The sequence below is a fragment of the Muntiacus reevesi genome, chromosome 17 (genome assembly GCF_963930625.1).
Source record: "Muntiacus reevesi chromosome 17, mMunRee1.1, whole genome shotgun sequence".
Taxonomy (NCBI): domain Eukaryota; kingdom Metazoa; phylum Chordata; class Mammalia; order Artiodactyla; family Cervidae; genus Muntiacus; species Muntiacus reevesi.
This window is the reverse complement of record NC_089265.1, coordinates 7,135,969-7,152,148: the sequence shown is the minus strand read 5'-3', so window position 1 is coordinate 7,152,148 and position 16,180 is coordinate 7,135,969. Positions and strand designations below refer to the sequence as shown.

Sequence of the window (16,180 nt, the reverse complement as noted above, 5' to 3'; positions counted from 1 at the left end):
TTGTTTTCCCAATCCTCTGCTATTGCAGGAAAAAAAAAAGCCACATTAAGTATGCTTGTACGTGAACCATTTTACGAAAGTGCCAGTGCATCCACAGGATAAATTCGTGGAAGTGGAGTTTCTAGGACAAATGCAAGTGTGTTTATACTCTTGCCAAGATAGCCTCATGTTGCCCACCTCCCTATCCCCGTGTCCTGCTCTCCATCAATGTCTGGTCTGAGTATTTACCCACAGTCCTCTCCCAGGGCACAATTAGGTGACTGAGGCAGGCTGGCAGAAGGCCTGGACTCTGGGGAACCAGCACCAGCGCCAGACTTGGTCCGCAGCGAGATTGGCAGGCAGCTTTTGACTAGCTTGTCACGTACATGCCTGCACTTGCTGGTCCTGCCCACTGTGGAAAGGACCTTCCTCTCTCCTTCTGTGGGGTGGGAAGACTGGCCTGTGCCTTAGTGCATACCTGAGCCCCGAGGTCCGTGTGCAGAAGGCATTTGGTCACTGGAATGGGGGGATCCTGGGAAATTGAAGGAGTGAAGTCGACATCTCCCATCCCCTGACGCCTAGGCAGAGATGCTTTTGAAAATTATATTAAACATAATATTAGTTATTTTGCAACAGCCTTATTAATATGCATTTTGCCAGTAATATGTAATGTACATGCTGTAAATTTCACTCATTCGAAGTGTACACTGCAGTGGATGGTAGTGTGTTCACAGAGCTGTGTGTCTGTCTCACAGTCAACTTGAGAACATTTTCATCACTCCGTGAAGAGCCCTGTACCTATCAACAGACATTCCCATTCCTTCTCCCCCAGCTCCTGGCAACCACTAATCTACTCTCTGTGGATTTGCCCGTGGATTCTCAACATTTCATATGAATGGAACCACGCACTCTGGTCTTTGTGACCGACTTCTTTCACGGTATTAATGTTATTTTTAACCATCCATTTCCCCTGAGCTCAGGGATTTCACACTGCTGTTCCCTCTGCCTCCAATGCTGTCCCCCCAATACAAAGATGCTTGCTTAATTAGCTACTGACTTAATGAGTTTTGAACTGTGTTACAGGAAGAGGAAATTCTTAACATAGTTTACTAATTGTCATTTAAAAAAATCAACTCGTTTTTTTTTTTTTCTTTTTACTGTATCTTAGTTTTCTTACTCATTCCCCTATAAGTGAATATTTGAGTTGTTGCTAGTGTTTTGCTATTAACACCTAAAATATAAATATTTCTCCCTTCCTATCTGTCTCTCACTTTCTCTCTGGGAGCATTGGGGAGTCCTTTTGATGTATTTTAATGAATTATTAGAGCAATTTTTATCACTATAGTTGGCTGGTTTTTAATGCATTTCGTGGAGTACTTTCCTGCATCCATCCATCCATCCATCCAGATGGATGTATAAAATATATATATACACACACACACAGATGGATGTATGTATACACTATGTATATATGTGGATTTATATCTAGGAGAACCTGTGGCCCCGTGTAGATAATTCTCTCAACTGAACTATGATGTGTGTCCAGGAACACGGACCTCAGTGACCAGGCGATCAGGCAGGCCAGGAGCGGAGCCTTCAGATGGGCACCATCCTACTGGTGTGACTGCTGCCTCATCGAATGCTTTAGGGCGCTGGATTTTGAAATCTGTTCAGTCAAAATGTTCTGAGTTTCTGTTGTGTGCGGAGCACTGCAGATGAAGCGAACCGGCCTGAGAGCCGCATGGGGCTGGGGAGGGCAAAGATCAGGTCACAGAATGTTCTGGAAGCTTAGATGACTTACTCACCATCTTCGGACCTTGGTTTCCTCCACTGAATGTCCACCCAGACATCCCTTCTAGTTTCCAAGGCTTGTGTGCCCACCCTCCAGGAGCCAGCACGGGAGTACCAGGATGGGGGGCTGCTCAGAGCTTACCAGGCGCAGAGAAGGCATGGGGGTGTGCTCTGGGCTCAGTACCCAGAGTCCAGGAAGCAGCAAGTATTTTCAATGGCTGATGCCCACCCAGGGCTCCTGTGGCTGTAGCCGAGCCAAAGGCTAAACCCAGCCTGACCCCGGGGAGCTGGGAGATGTCAGTGGCCAGCTAGAGAACCCAGCGTTCAGGGCAGTTCTGGGCACCTCTTCCCTTCTGCATACACCTTCTCTGGGAGGTGCTGACGCTGGGGAGAAACGAATGTCCGGGGGAGCCCAGGGGGTGAGTGTGTCAGGGTTGTAGGTCTTATACCTGAGTTCTGCCAAGCGTGGCCATAAGTCTGATGTTAAGCCAGTTACCTGATGTGAACAGCCGACTTAATGGAAAAGGCGCTGATGCTGGGAAAGATTGAAGACAAAAGAGGGCGGCAGAGGATGAGATGGGTGGATGGCATCACTGATCCAATGGACGTGAACCTGGGCAAACTCAGGGAGAGAGTGAGGGACAGGGAGGCCTGGCGTGCTGCAGTCCGTGGGGTGGTGAAGAGTTGGACATGACTTAGCAACTGAACAACAGCAAAACAGTAACCCAGGATAATTAGTAACAGGCACCCTTCCCTCAGAAGTGTTCCACTGTGAATGATGAGTTATGTGGTATCCTAGCCAGTCCAACGGAGTTGGGGTGGGGGGCAAAGAGGAGGAGCCGTTGGTTCCAGGTTTAGAGGCTGGGGGCTGCAGGACAGGGTGTCTGTTGGATGCAGCAGCTTTCAGAGACCCAGGCCAGTCCTCACTCATGTCTGCAGGGTTCTTCCCCTGGCCCCTTGAGGAAGACTCCGGGCAGTTCACCCACTGGGTAAAAATGGACAGGAGGTGGGGAGGGGAGCCCACAGAGGACCAGGAGACCACTGGGCAAAACAGCGTTTGTAAAATATTTATTGTTAGAAGGATAAAATATCAACATTAGGAAGGGTTTTTAAATCGAAATTATAACATCACACAATCTTTTGAGTGTCTCTTTCTTTGTTTACTTGTCTGCTTTGAAGACGGTCTCCTAGCCCATACATCACAAGTGGAAAGGGGCCGTGGGGGCTCTCTCCCAGGGGTCTACGTGTGTTCCACTTATAGATACAGCAAACAAAGTAGTATTCTCAGAACCTAACACCACGGATAATCATGAGGCGGTCTGTATCCTTCATGGACTTAACCTCGCCCAGTGCAGGAGGCTCAGGACATCATGACCACCAAGGATCAACTGTGAATTCTGAAGCACCCGGAGGGCTTCCCTGGTGGTTCAGTGGTAAGGAATCCACCGGCCAATGCAGGAGGTACAGGTTTGAGTCCTGATCCAGAAAGATCCCACGTGCCATGGAGCAACCGAGCGCATGCGCTATAACTGTTGAGCTTGTGCTCGAGAGCCCAGGAGACGCAACCACTGAGCCCCGCACTGTGCCGCAACTATTGAAGCCGTCGTGCCCTAGAGCCCGTGTTCCGCAACGAGAGAGGCCTGAGCACTGCAACTAGAGAGTAGCCCCTGCTCTCCGAAACTAGAGAAAAACCTGCGGAGCAACAAGGACACAGCCAAATAAATAAAATTGTAAAGCTCCCAGAAACTTCTCCCTCATTAGTGACTAACGCTTCAGTCATGGGGAAATCTTTACATGGTAATTATATCCCTATACCTGGGGATTCTTGATACTCACAGAGAGGCAGGTCAGGAGGCCTTTCCCAAGCTGGTGTGCTGAAGGGCATTGAAACGCACGTGCCTTGAGATGCTTTTGTGATGCAGGTGAGCTGGGTAAACAGGCATATGTGGGTGCTGGACTTCTTGTGGTCCTCGCTGCTAGCATGTCATGTCATGACTGTCTTTCACATAGTGATTTTTGAATTGCTCATGTTCAAAAATCACTGTCTGCTACTGGGAGGAGAATCAGGCCCCCGGCAAGATGGTCATGTCATCCATCTGGCGGCAGGACCTGGGGGAACTCGGGGCCCACGGTTAAGAGACTGGCCAGTCTGTCTGGGTTGAAATCTGAGTGCCTCTATTTACTGGACAAGACTTAACTTCTCTGAACCCCACTAACATACCTCTTTCTGGGCCTCCCTCCCACTCTGCCTCTGCTGTGAACGCAGACCAAGTAGGAATGGAGGCAGATACTTGGGAGCTTGTAGAGCTTCAGGAATGGATCAGTTGGTCCACAGAATGGAAAGGCTTGTCTCTTCCCACAGCTTCTTCAGTGTCATCATTGGTTGCCCCATGGAGTCTTTCTCTGTGTGATGTGTCATTTTTCTTAACATATTCAGTTCAGTTCAGTCACTCAGTTGTGTCTGACTCTTTACAATCCCATGGATTGTAAATCCCATGTAAATCCCATGTAAAGCAGCACACCAGGCTTCCCTGTCCATCACCAACTCCCAGAGCTTCCTCAAACTCAGGTCCATCAAGTCGATGCCATCCAGCCATCTCATCCTCTGTCCTCCCCCTCTCCTCCTGCCTTCAATCTGTCCCAGCATCAAGGTCTTTTCCAATGAGTCGGTTCTTCACATCAGGTGGCTAAAGCATATTCAGTTCAGTTCAGTTCAGTCGCTCAGTCGTGTCAGATTCTTTGCGACCCCATGAACCACAGCATGCCAGAACTCCCTGTCCATCACCAACTCCCGGAGTTTACTCAAACTCATTCCCATCGAGTCGGTGATGCCATCCAGCCATCTCATCCTCTGTCGTCCCCTTCTCCTCCTGCCCCCAATCCCTCCCAGCATCAGGGTCTTTTCCAACGAGTCAACTCTCACATCAGGTGGCCAAAGTATTGGAGTTTCAGCTTCAGCATCAGTCCTTCCAGTGAACACCCAGGACTGATCTCCTTTAGGATGGACTGATTGGATCTCCTTGCAGTCCAAGGGACTCTCAAGAGTCTTCTCCAACACCACAGTTCAAAAGCATCAATTTTTCGGCACTCAGCTTTCTTCACAGTCCAACTTTCACATCCATACATGACCACTGGAAAAACCATAGCTTTGACTAGACGGACCTTTGTTGGCAAAGTAATGTCTCTCCTTTTTAATATGCTATCCAGGTTGGTCATAACTTTCCTTCCAAGGAGTAAGTGCCTTTTAATTTCATGCTGCAATCAGCATATTAGGTGGTATTAACTCTGGCAACATGCCGCAAATATTTTCCTCTAGTCTATCATAGCAAGAGGTTGTTCTTTCTTTCCTCCTTTCCTTCCTCTCTCCCTCCCTGTTTTTGGTGCTTTTGTTCCTTCCTTTCAGGATGTCCTTGCTTACTTGTGATTATTTTCTTAACCTGACTCATTCTTTAACTTTCACCTCAAGCCCAAAGCCAGATTCCTAGGTAAATGCTACTGGAGTGTGTATGTGTGTTGGTGGAAATCTATTTCCAGTGCAATTACAATATTCATCTGAAGAAAAGTTTAAAGGCCTCTCATATTACCGGCTATTAAGAAATGTAGATCAGGGACTTCCCTGGGGGTTCAGTGGTTACAACTCTGTGCTTCCACTGCAGGGGGCATGGGTTTGATCCCTGGTCCAGGAGCTAAGATCCTGTAAGCCACATGGCGTGGCAAAAAAAAAAAAAAAAAAAAAAAAAAAAATGTAGGAAGAAAGGAAGGAAAGAAAAAGAAATGTAATGGTCACATGTTTCATACAGATTCTTCTCAGCTTCCTTGTTTGTAAATTTCTAACGCTATCCCACCTCTCATGGGTCAGGGTTGGGATGTAGTGGGTACTCTGTGCACCTCACACATGCCTGCTGGGCACTCAGAGGTGGGCCCCCAGCTCCCGCTCCGCAGGGCAGTTCCAGCCTGGCCCAGCGGGAACCGCTTCTGTTTAGCAGGAGCTTCCAAAATAGGTGCTCTAATCCTGCCAGGCAGCCGGTCGCTGCCTGAGCTGTGTCTGCCCTCCCCGCCCAGCTGCCTGTCACCGGTCGGGCCTGACGAAGCCCAGAAGACCGAAGGCTCAGTCGCTGCCCAAAAACCTCGGAATTTGTTTGCTGCTCGTGCCTCAAACCGAGGCGCCAGCCCAGGGGCAGAGCCTGGCTTGTCAGGAAATCCAGGCACAACCTCCGCTGAACTTTGGATGGGACTCGGGGCTGGGGTTCAGCAGGGAACGTCTGGGTGGGGCTGGCCATCCTGAAGCCCCTTTGGCTCTGTCCCGTCTCTCGGCGGCCCCTCCACTCTCTTCACCAGGCCGGGCCTCGCACCCACTCTGGCCTTGATTTTGCGCCATTGACTTGGCGCTCTGGGCATGGGGAATGTCCACTGTGTTTGTGTGTCTTCCCTCCCCAGACAGAGTGCAGAGTGACCTGGGACAGCTGAGGATGTGCTGGGGGTGGGGGTGAGGGGCGGGGCCTAGTGCTGCAGCCCAGGCTTCATTGCAATTTGTCACATTTAATAAAATTATTTGCTTTGAGTTGTGCATCCCCAGCTAGATCAAGACAACTTTGGGCAGAGATTTTGTCTAATAGGGGCTTCCCTGGTGGCTCAGACAGTAAAGAATCTGTCTACAATGCAAGAGACCTGGGTTTGATCCCTGGGTTGAGAAGATCCTCTGGAGAAGGGCATGGCAACCCACTCCAGTATTCTTGCCTGGAGAATCCCATGGACAGAGGAGCCTTGTGGGTTACAGTTCTTGGGGTCACAAAGAGTTGGACACGACTGAGCAACTGGCACTTCCACGTTTTACACTCTGCCTAATATATCTCTATGCCCAGCACTTTGCTTCAAAGGCAAGCAGAGCAGACACACACACATGGCATACATCTGGGCCCTGGCCAGAAACACAAGCACCTGATGGACTCAGCATCTGAGGACTGAGGGAGAGGAGGGTCTCTTCCCTCCCAGCTCTGGCTCAAGACCCAGCAAGCAGAAGCCCCCCTGAAGAGGGAAGGCATGAGGGGCACCTTTGCAGCAGAGCAGAGCCAGCTTTGCAGCTCCGACCCAGTGGCTGGCACGCACGGGGCCAGGTCCATCAGCCCAAGCTCTCTCTCTCTGGCTGTAGGGAGACAAAGCAGCTTTCTCGCAGTACCCAGTGGACGTTGCCAACTGCGATCCTGGTTCTCGAAGTCCTCTCACTTCTCCACCAACACCTCCCCTTTCTTCCTCTCCCGTCAGCCCCTCTCCCAGCCCTGACTTGCTGGCCAGCCTGTGTGTGGGTTCCCCAAGATTGATGGAGCTGGCCAGGAGAGGTCAGCTCCCAGCCCGTGCTTGCGTCAGCTAGCCATGGGGGAAGTCAGGGTGGGATCCTTCAACCTCCTGGCCCACATTTTTCTTGCAGGCACTTGGGTGGGCGTAGTCCGCCTTAATTCCTAGGAATATCTGTGCTATTAATAAATTGAATGCAGAACAAAGCAGGCTGGGTTTGTGCCCCTCCTTTAAAACATTTTTTTAATTGGGCATGGGTGGAAGTGAGGAGTTAAACCCCCATTCCTGGGGTGAGGAATGGGGATTCCATTTTCTGCTTTTGGTTGCTAAAATGATCATGAATTAAGAGTCCCCATGAGGAGCAGCCCCAGACCTGTCAACCTGCCTGCAAGTTCACTCTGCCTTTGAGTCTCAAACTGGGTCAAGTCTAAGAGTGATACACTTTACAACTGAGAAAAGGTCAGATTCCCAAATCTAGCTCTTCTATCTGTTCCCTCTCCCAAAATCCCAGCCCCAAGTTTCTCCCTGGTTGTTCCCACTCTCCCCCAACCCCTCCAGCCCTGACAATAACCCATCATGGTTATCTCATTGGGTGTTTGCAGACCTCTTTACAGCCATTGTTTTTTTCCTTTTATTTGCAAAGTACTTTACAACTTTTATTACAAGTCTTTCCTCTGAATGTGGGGTAACACTGACCCATTTCGGAGAGCTGGATTCCCTTTCTAAGTGGTTGGTCCAGATCCCAAGATGCCCGGCACTGGGTGGGTGGGTCTTTTGAAAGTCAAGGCCATGGGCATGGCCTTCCTTGTTAGAAATCGTGCCCACTTGCCCTCGGGAAGTCCCACCCAGGGCACGTCTATCTAATGAGGCGGTTGTTACCAAGGTTCACACAGATGTTAGTGCTGGCTTGGGGCTCCCTGCCTGTCGCCTCTCACCTCCCCCAGAGTGGGAAACAAGCAGCAGTGTCTGAACTTTCTCTTCTTCAGTCCAGCGGGTTCCTGCCTGTGTCAGATATAAGAAAATAAAATGGTCCCTTCCCCCATGGCATAGTGGGAGTTGCTGCAGATGATCAAAAATTTTTGTTTTCTTCTTTTTTTATCATATTTAAAAGCTAAGCAGTTATGACATTTCAGAATGATGCTTTTAAAAATGAAAAAGCCACACAGTTTATTAGCCTAATAGAAGCTCCTTCCCAGTGGTCTCGGCTGCCGTCACAGTATATAGGATGTTTTGCAGGCTGCATTTTTTATTTAACGTGGGAGGTTGGCATTTTTCTCTATCATTAGGTTGTCTTCGTCATAATCATTTGCAATTGTGTAACATCCCATTGAGTAGGGCAGATGACAAGATCTGGTAGAAGACATGGAGACTTTACCCATCTGGAGGTGTGGTAGGTTGTAGGGAGACGCGGTTCCTTTACAATGCTTTTAGGAGGCTCGTCCTTAACGGCTTTCCTTTGGCTGCTACTGTAATGCCTGACTCTTCAATCTGGGTCAGACTTCTGCGCCTTCTAGACAAGCAGTCTCTGCCACCATAATACCCACCTTGCTTGAGGTATGTGTCCCAGGGCTGTCCCAGGGAATCTGACCTTTTCTCAGTGGCTCCGTGGTAAAGAATCCGCCTGCCAACGCAGGAGACACGGGTTCCATCCCTGGTCTGAGATCTCACGTGCTGTGCAGCAACTGAGCTCATGCTCAGCAACGAGAGGCCACCGCGACGAGAGGCCCATGCAAGCCCCGTGCACTGCAACTAGAGACTAGCCCCCACTCGCCACACCTAGAGAAGGCCCTTGTGCAGCGATGAAGACCCAGCACAGCCAAAAAAAAATTTTTTTTAAAAGATACATGGCCCAATTGAGTTCAGTTATACTGTTACTCATTACCGATACTCTGGCCCAGTTTGCCCAAGCAGGGCATTAGTGTTCATAGCTCCTATGACCTCTATCAGAGTGCTTAAATAGCAGGTACTCAGTAAATATTTGTCAGTGACAAATACATACTTGCCGACCTCCAGTGCCTTCCCCAGCCTGTAAAATAGTTGCTTGCCTGTGTAACCCATTCTGTGTGGCAGGTGAGAAGGTGTTTCTAAGGCAAACCTTGGTGTTGGGTTCTCAACGCGTCAGGCTAGTAACCAGCAGAGAGACTGGAACTGCTGGGGAGGCCCCTGGGATGAGACCCTGTCTGGGATGTCAAACAGTAAGTGTGAAGAGAAAAGGGAACGTCCCCTCCAAAAAAAAGAGGAATGAATTCAGAGACCTCTGTTTGTGCAGCCTTTAGATGAATCGGAACATAGGAAAGAGGTTGGTTTGCTCATCTTTCAAAGGAAAAGAGTGTGAACCTTTATCTGTGAGAGGCACGTTCTGAAATATTCATGAGTGAAATGACAGAAAGTCTGAAATTTTCTTTAAAAAAAAAAAATCAGGTAGGGAAAGTGGGTGGAGGTATACATGAGACAAGATTGGCCACAAAATGTTGAAAGCTGGATGGTAATTAAATAAGAGTTCGTTTTCCTATTCAGGCCACATTTGGGCCTGAAAAAAAAAAAAAAAAAAAAAAAAGAGTTGTGCTGGGTGTGGAATGGGAAGGTGCTGTAGAAAGCCCTCTGTCGTGAGTTAGACCCGAATGACGAGTATCAATTTTGAGGCTGTAGCGCCATCTAGTGTTAATTGCAAACACGCTACAAATGCGGACATTGCAAGCGCCTTCCTTGGTCCGAGGGCCTTTTATGAGCTCCCTTGGCCTCTCCAGCCGTCTCATCAGAAGGCTGGGCTGTGGGAGCCAGGCAAGGGTGGGGTGGCCGTGGTGGTGGAGGGTGACGTGCCGGTTGTTGACGCCTCCCCCGGGTTTGGGAAAGGAAGCTGAGAACAGGAGTTGTCATGTCATGTGGGGCTCTGAAGGCAGGTGACCTTGCTGGAGGGTTCTCAGTGTGACCTCGTGCAAAAATAGCCTCTCTTGTGACTGTGTGTGCTCAGCTCCCCAGACTGAGCAAACAGCCCCTCACACCTGCACACTATTGACTCACAGTTACTTGTTTGCAGGTGCAAATGACTGTTTGTGTACCCAGAGTTGGGGGGAGGGCCCCCACCATCCTTTTCTCTCTTAACTCATGTTCCCTTAGAGCAGGTAGTGGGGCCACAGAACTGGCAGAATGTGAGACCCTAACCCCCAGGGCAAGGGGGCCGAGTCCTGATGGCAGAGAAAGGTGTTGCCCTCCTCCTCAAGTCTCCCCGTGAACTAGAGAAAAATCCACTCTTGCTTCTCGTGGTAGGATGAGAACAATCTGGACACCAGAGTGGCTCTATTTAGGGACAGAAAATTAGAAAGAATATAAAATTTGTCAAAATAGGAAGCAATACACATGGAGTCAGAGAGAACTCTGGGAGTTCTCAGCCAGGCTTTATATAGATAACAGGGAATAAGAAAACTGGCCCGACCTATCTCTCCCAACCTGTCAGGATGACACGAGTGAAACGTGTCAATTGTTACATTCTATAGACTTTGGGACTTCCTTGGTGGTCCAGTGGTTAAGACTTGGAGCTCCCGATGTAGGGAGCTTGAGTTCGATCCCTGATCAGTGAACTAGATCCCACATGCTACAACTAAGACCCAGCATGGCCAAATCAATTAATCAATCAATAAGTAAATATTTTTAAAAATTCTATAGACAATGGAAGACAAAGGTGATGGGGAGGGAGGCGCATGTGAGCGAGTACAGGGGAGTGGCAGGGATGGCCACATCCCTTGGACAGGTTCCACTCTAAGGCATCACTGCTCATAATATGCACCTTTATTTCTTTGTTCCAATAGGCAAGAAAAATGTCAAACTATGACATAGCATAATCATACAGAAATTGAAATGAAAAAAATGAATTACACCCTTCTCATGCAGGGAAGTTTGAAAATTTCAAGAACTTTCAAAAAAGAGAGTACCTTTGCCTCAGTAATTCTATATCTAGGGGAATATCCTGAGAAATAACCAGAAATGCTAAGAGTAGTTTACAGAATGAGCTGTGTCTACAAAAATCAGAAACTGAGTAATGACTTAGTAAAAATTCAGTGAGAATAAAGGATGGTGCATTTCTGTGATGGGATAATATACACTAAAGTTCCTGAAGAATTTCTAATATGGGAAAATGCTTTGATATGAAGTGAAAAGACAGGCTCTTAATGATATGGCCTGACCTCAAGTAGGCAAAGCTATGTCAATATACAAAATATAAAGTATTAAAAAGGATGTAATGAACAAACTTAATAACATGGTGATCTTTGAGTTATAGGATTACGTGTGATTCCTATATTCAGCATTTAACTTTCTTGAAGTAAATATTTATTATATTTTTACTGAAAAGGAACTGAAATCTCAATTCTGCAAGGGCAAAAAGAGAGAGAGAAGGTCTCGAGGGGAACTCCCAGCTCGGAAGGAGCTGCTGGTTTCTGCTGCACCCCTCCCCACTCTCAGAACCAGGGAGAGCCCTGCTGCGTCTGTGAGGCCGGCGGTAAGATGGCCACTCCCCAGGACAGGCCTTGGAGCCGGCTCTCCAGGGTGAGGGCAGAGTGAGGAATGACATGGCAGCCCAAGGGGACCCGACTTCCACTCCTTGCCAGGAAGGGCCATTGTTTCTGTGGCCTCTAGGTTCTCCGCTGTGAGATTTCTGGGCCTAGGCAGAGAGCTAACCCTCTGTGTTGTCTCCCACCCAGTAGACATGTTTGATGACTTCTCGGAAGGCAGAGAGTGTGTCAACTGTGGGGCCATGTCCACCCCTCTGTGGCGGCGGGACGGGACAGGCCACTACCTGTGCAACGCCTGCGGCCTCTACCACAAGATGAACGGCATCAACCGGCCCCTCATCAAGCCCCAGCGCCGCCTGGTAAGCCAGGGCCTGGTGCCGCGTGGCCAGGGCAGGGGGCAGGCGGCTTGCTTCTCCGCTTCTCTCAGCTCCTGGCTTCGGGCTCAGCCTCGGTGGGAAGCTCCCGGTTTCGAATCTGGGGTTTCAAGTTCTCTTTCAAAGAAGGTGCAGGTTGAAGGACTGGGTGGGTGGCAAAGTCATTTCTTCCCCCTTCAGAGTCAGTTTGAACTGTGAGGATGGTCCAGCCCATTTAGTTCAGCCCCTTAATTATGCAGCAGTGAAAAGTGAGGCTCAGAAACGCTGTGCCTTGCCTGCATTGTGTGGTGTCTCCTGCGCTCACGTCAACCCCGTGAGGAAGGCTGACTCTTCCTTTTTATGTTGTGACTTACCCAGTTTTCAGTTGATCCACTGACAAACCCAGAGATTATGTGAGCGTGTGCTGGGCCCTGTAGCTGGGGAGGAGATAGAAGCAAGTTTTTGGCTCCTAGTTTCCTGGTCATTTCTACCACGATTTAATTTTGACCAGTAGCTTTCACAGGTATTAGGGAAGGAAGAACAGAGGGGACAAACCCTGGCGCTTGCTTGCCTCTCTTGAAGTCAGTGTTTGAAGTCTCTGGGATACAGTAATTGCCAACCCCAGGCCCTGAGGCCCAGGTTAATTCTACTCTGGGGAGAAGTTTTTCTGCCTACAGTGCCCAGTGGTCGCTCAGCTTTTCCCTGACGTGAGTGACTGATAATGTCGCTGACGCAGCAGGAACGACCCGGATTTGCTGTCTCCGGCAGCCCAGCCCTTGGTCGCATGCACCCGTGAGAGGCTGGGGTACCCGACTCCCAGCATCTGGGCATCGCAGCGTCAGAGCATCTCTTGCGGGGGCGGCGAGTCTGAGACGCACGTGGCCCCGCCCCGCGATCGCTCGCGGTGAAGCAGATGCCATGGCACCAGCCTTGGGCCTGAAGGGTCTGTCTCCTGTGTTGCAGTCTGCCTCCCGCCGAGTGGGCCTCTCCTGCGCCAACTGCCAGACCACCACCACCACGCTGTGGCGCCGCAACGCCGAGGGCGAGCCCGTGTGTAATGCCTGCGGCCTCTACATGAAGCTCCACGGCGTAAGGCTCCCGCGCACCACGTCCCGAACCTTCCTCCACAGCTTGGGGCTCATCCCTCTTCTTGCCCACAGATCATAATTCATTGTCTCCTTCCTAAATATAATTAAATATGGGAGCGTCCAGAGACTGCCTTGCAGCCGTCTATTAAGGCTGCTGTAACAATGCCATAGACTGGGAAGCTTGGGTCTCCTGCGTTGCAACTGGATTCTTTACTGACTGAGCAACCCGGGAGACCCACGGGGCAGCGTGTGTGTGTGTGTGTATGTGTGTGTGTGTGACTCTGTGTGTGTGTGTTAGTGTGTGTGTGTGTGTGTGTGTGTGTGTTAGTCACTCAGTCGTGTCTGACTCTTTAGCGACTCCATGGACTGTAGCCCACCAGGCTCCTCTGTCCATGGGGGATTCCCCAGGCAAGAATACTGGAGTGGGTTGCCATGCCCTCCTTCAGGGGATCTTCCCTACCCAGGGATCTAACCCAGTCTCCGGCATTCCAAGTGGATTCTTTACTGTCTGAGCCACCTGGGAAGCCCTCCTGGGCAGCTTAACCAACAAGAATTCATTTCTATGGTTCTAGAAGCCAGAGGTCTGAGATTAGAGGCCAGATCAAGGGAGAACCCCCTGTCTGGTGCCAGACTTCTTACTGTGTCCTTACATGGTGGAAGGGGTAAGGATGCTGTGGGGTGTCCTACATAAGGCCACTGATCCCATTCATCAGGGCTCATCCTCATGACCTCATCACCTTCCAAAGGGCCCACCTCCTAATACAGTCACCTTGGACTATAGACTTGTGAACATATCAGAGGGGGATACACATTCAGACCATACCAGAGACACTGCTAGGGAACATCACTCCCATCTTTAACACAACAGAAGTCTAATTCCCATTTTACAGATGAAGAGAGTCAAAAGCAGTCTGTGTATGTGGTAGTGTGATATATAACAAAGGTAACAGTTCAATGCATAAGGAATAGCTTTTTAAGAATGCTTGCATTGACACAGTCTGGAACACAAAAATGACACTTGGCCTCTGCCTCCTACTAAAACCAAAAGTAAACTTGGGTGTATTAAAGATATAAAATGTGGCTGATTCATGTCAATGTATGAAAAAACCCACTGAAATGTTGTGAAGTAATTAGCCTCCAACTAATAAAAAAAAATAAAATAAATCTTAATCAAACATAAAAAAAGATATGAAATGTAAAACCTCTTTTAAAAGGCACAGTAAAAATACTAGAAGAAAATGTAGAGGGAGAGGTTATATAACCTTGGGGATGGGAGGAGAACTTTTCTTCAGCAAATTTTCAAAATTCTTAAGCCATAAAAGAAAAAGATATATTTGATTGTATACCTGTTCATATTAGTATATGGGAAAAGATACCCCAAGAAAGTAAAAACAGGAGGTAAGGGGAGGGGGAAATGGAGTTCCTGTTTAATGAGCAGAGAGTTGTTTTGCAAGATGAAAGTGTTCTGGAGATGAATGGTTGCATAAAGTGTGAATATGCTTGACACTGTTGAACTATATATTTAATAATGGTTAAGATGGTAAGTTTTATGTGATGGGCATTTTATGACAATGTTTCTAAATTGCTGATGTGGGTGGGGGTGCACATGAGGGCAGGATTCTTCTGAAATCAGGATGGTGTTCAAGAAGGTTTGAGGTGGGCGGAGGGGAGGAGGGCTGGGAGGGAAGGACACTTTCCTCCAAAGGTGGAGGTGCTGTCTCATCTGACTAGGTTGACTGGAAGGCCGTTCAAGTTCACGTATGCTACTGCCCCCTTTTATTTTTTAGCCACTCTGGTGGCTTAGTTCTCTGACCACAGAATGAACCCGCGGCCCTTGGTGGTGAGAGCACAGAGTCTTAACCACTGGATTGTCAGGGAATTCCTTACACTTCTTTCTTTAACAATTCCATGTTCATATCTCAAAAGTGGTTGTGGCTTTTCCTTCAGTATTTGCAGGTGTGGCCTGTGTTAGTCCCATAGGAGAGACTAGCATAGACCAGGAACTAAAAGATTTGGTTGGCCAGGCCTGAAAGAAGCCAGATATGGGCAAGGCACACTATTTTAAAATACTAGAAAGAGGACCCTGCCAGTCTGCCCCTTTCCCTCCCCAAACCCAAGACAGAGTTCAGTGTTTTCATTTTTCTGTTTTCCCACGTCACCTATAAATCTGGTTATTTTCTATTTGTGTCTTTCCCAACACACTGTGAACTCTACAGGGAAGGAACTGTGTCTTTAAGTCTGTTTCCCCTGGGTCTAGTACAGTATCCCAAAATATAAGTGTTCAACTCATCTTTTTAGTAGAATTGATTTCTTGCTTAAAAGGAGTTCCAGGCCTGATTCACTTAGACTCAGTCCCAAAGTTTGTAGAGGAATTGCACAGATCTGGCCTTCCCAGTGTGTATTTGTGTGTATGTGTGTGTTGTGTAAATACTGTCACAGATCATGTACACCTGGAAAACCATGTATGTTGACTTGCAACCTCCTAGGTCCCCAGGCCCCTTGCGATGCGGAAAGAGGGGATTCAAACCAGAAAACGGAAGCCCAAGAACCTTAACAAATCAAAGACACCAGCAGGTGAGAAAAAGATCTCTGTGTAATTCTATGAATAATTCCGTAGCCCTCAGAATGAATGAGCATCGTGTATGCTCAGGTGGGCCAGCCCAGGCTGCAGAGGTGTAATGATAGCATCGTCCATTCCCTGCCTTTCAGGACAGAATGAATAACTTAGTGCAAAAGTAACATTGTCATGGAACATATTAGGAACTTTTAAAGCAGGCTCAACTTTTGTCATGGCCTGATTTTTGCCAGTTGCAAAGATTGCAGAGGTCCAGCTAGACCTCTCGGTCTCGGAGGAAAAAGGAACATTATTCAGTCCCTCAATTTTTAGTGCTGCAGCTACTCAAGAACTCAAGTCCTTTGGTTCGCTTTGGGCTAAATGGGGTCAAGAAACCCAGGGCCCATGAGTTGTGTTCAGTTACATTTGGACATTGATTTGTAAGCTGGTGTATAATTAACATTGTATGTCCTTTGTGCTTTACAAACCTCCTTCACAAATACTGTCTTCGCTGATCCTTAAAGACCCTCACTAGATCCCATTTATGATCCCCATTTTACTAATGAGCAAGCTGAGGCTCAGAGAGGGCAATGACTCAGCAAGGGTCACAGAGCT

At 48.5% G+C, this 16,180-nt stretch overlaps 1 protein-coding gene across 2 annotated transcripts in view; it reads left to right on the top strand.

Moving 5' to 3' along the window:
* Nucleotides 1–16,180, top strand: part of GATA4 (GATA binding protein 4) — a 45,941-nt gene that overhangs the window by 27,006 nt on the left and 2,755 nt on the right. Inside the window, exons 2-4 of one of the 2 annotated variants that reach the window (XM_065908243.1) lie at nucleotides 11,763–11,929; nucleotides 12,887–13,012; nucleotides 15,498–15,585. In XM_065908243.1, coding sequence (XP_065764315.1) covers nucleotides 11,763–11,929; nucleotides 12,887–13,012; nucleotides 15,498–15,585 — 381 coding nt within the window. Of the gene's footprint in view, nucleotides 1–11,759; nucleotides 11,930–12,886; nucleotides 13,013–15,497; nucleotides 15,586–16,180 lie in introns of both variants that reach the window. The other variant, XM_065908242.1, reaches the window with a different exon arrangement.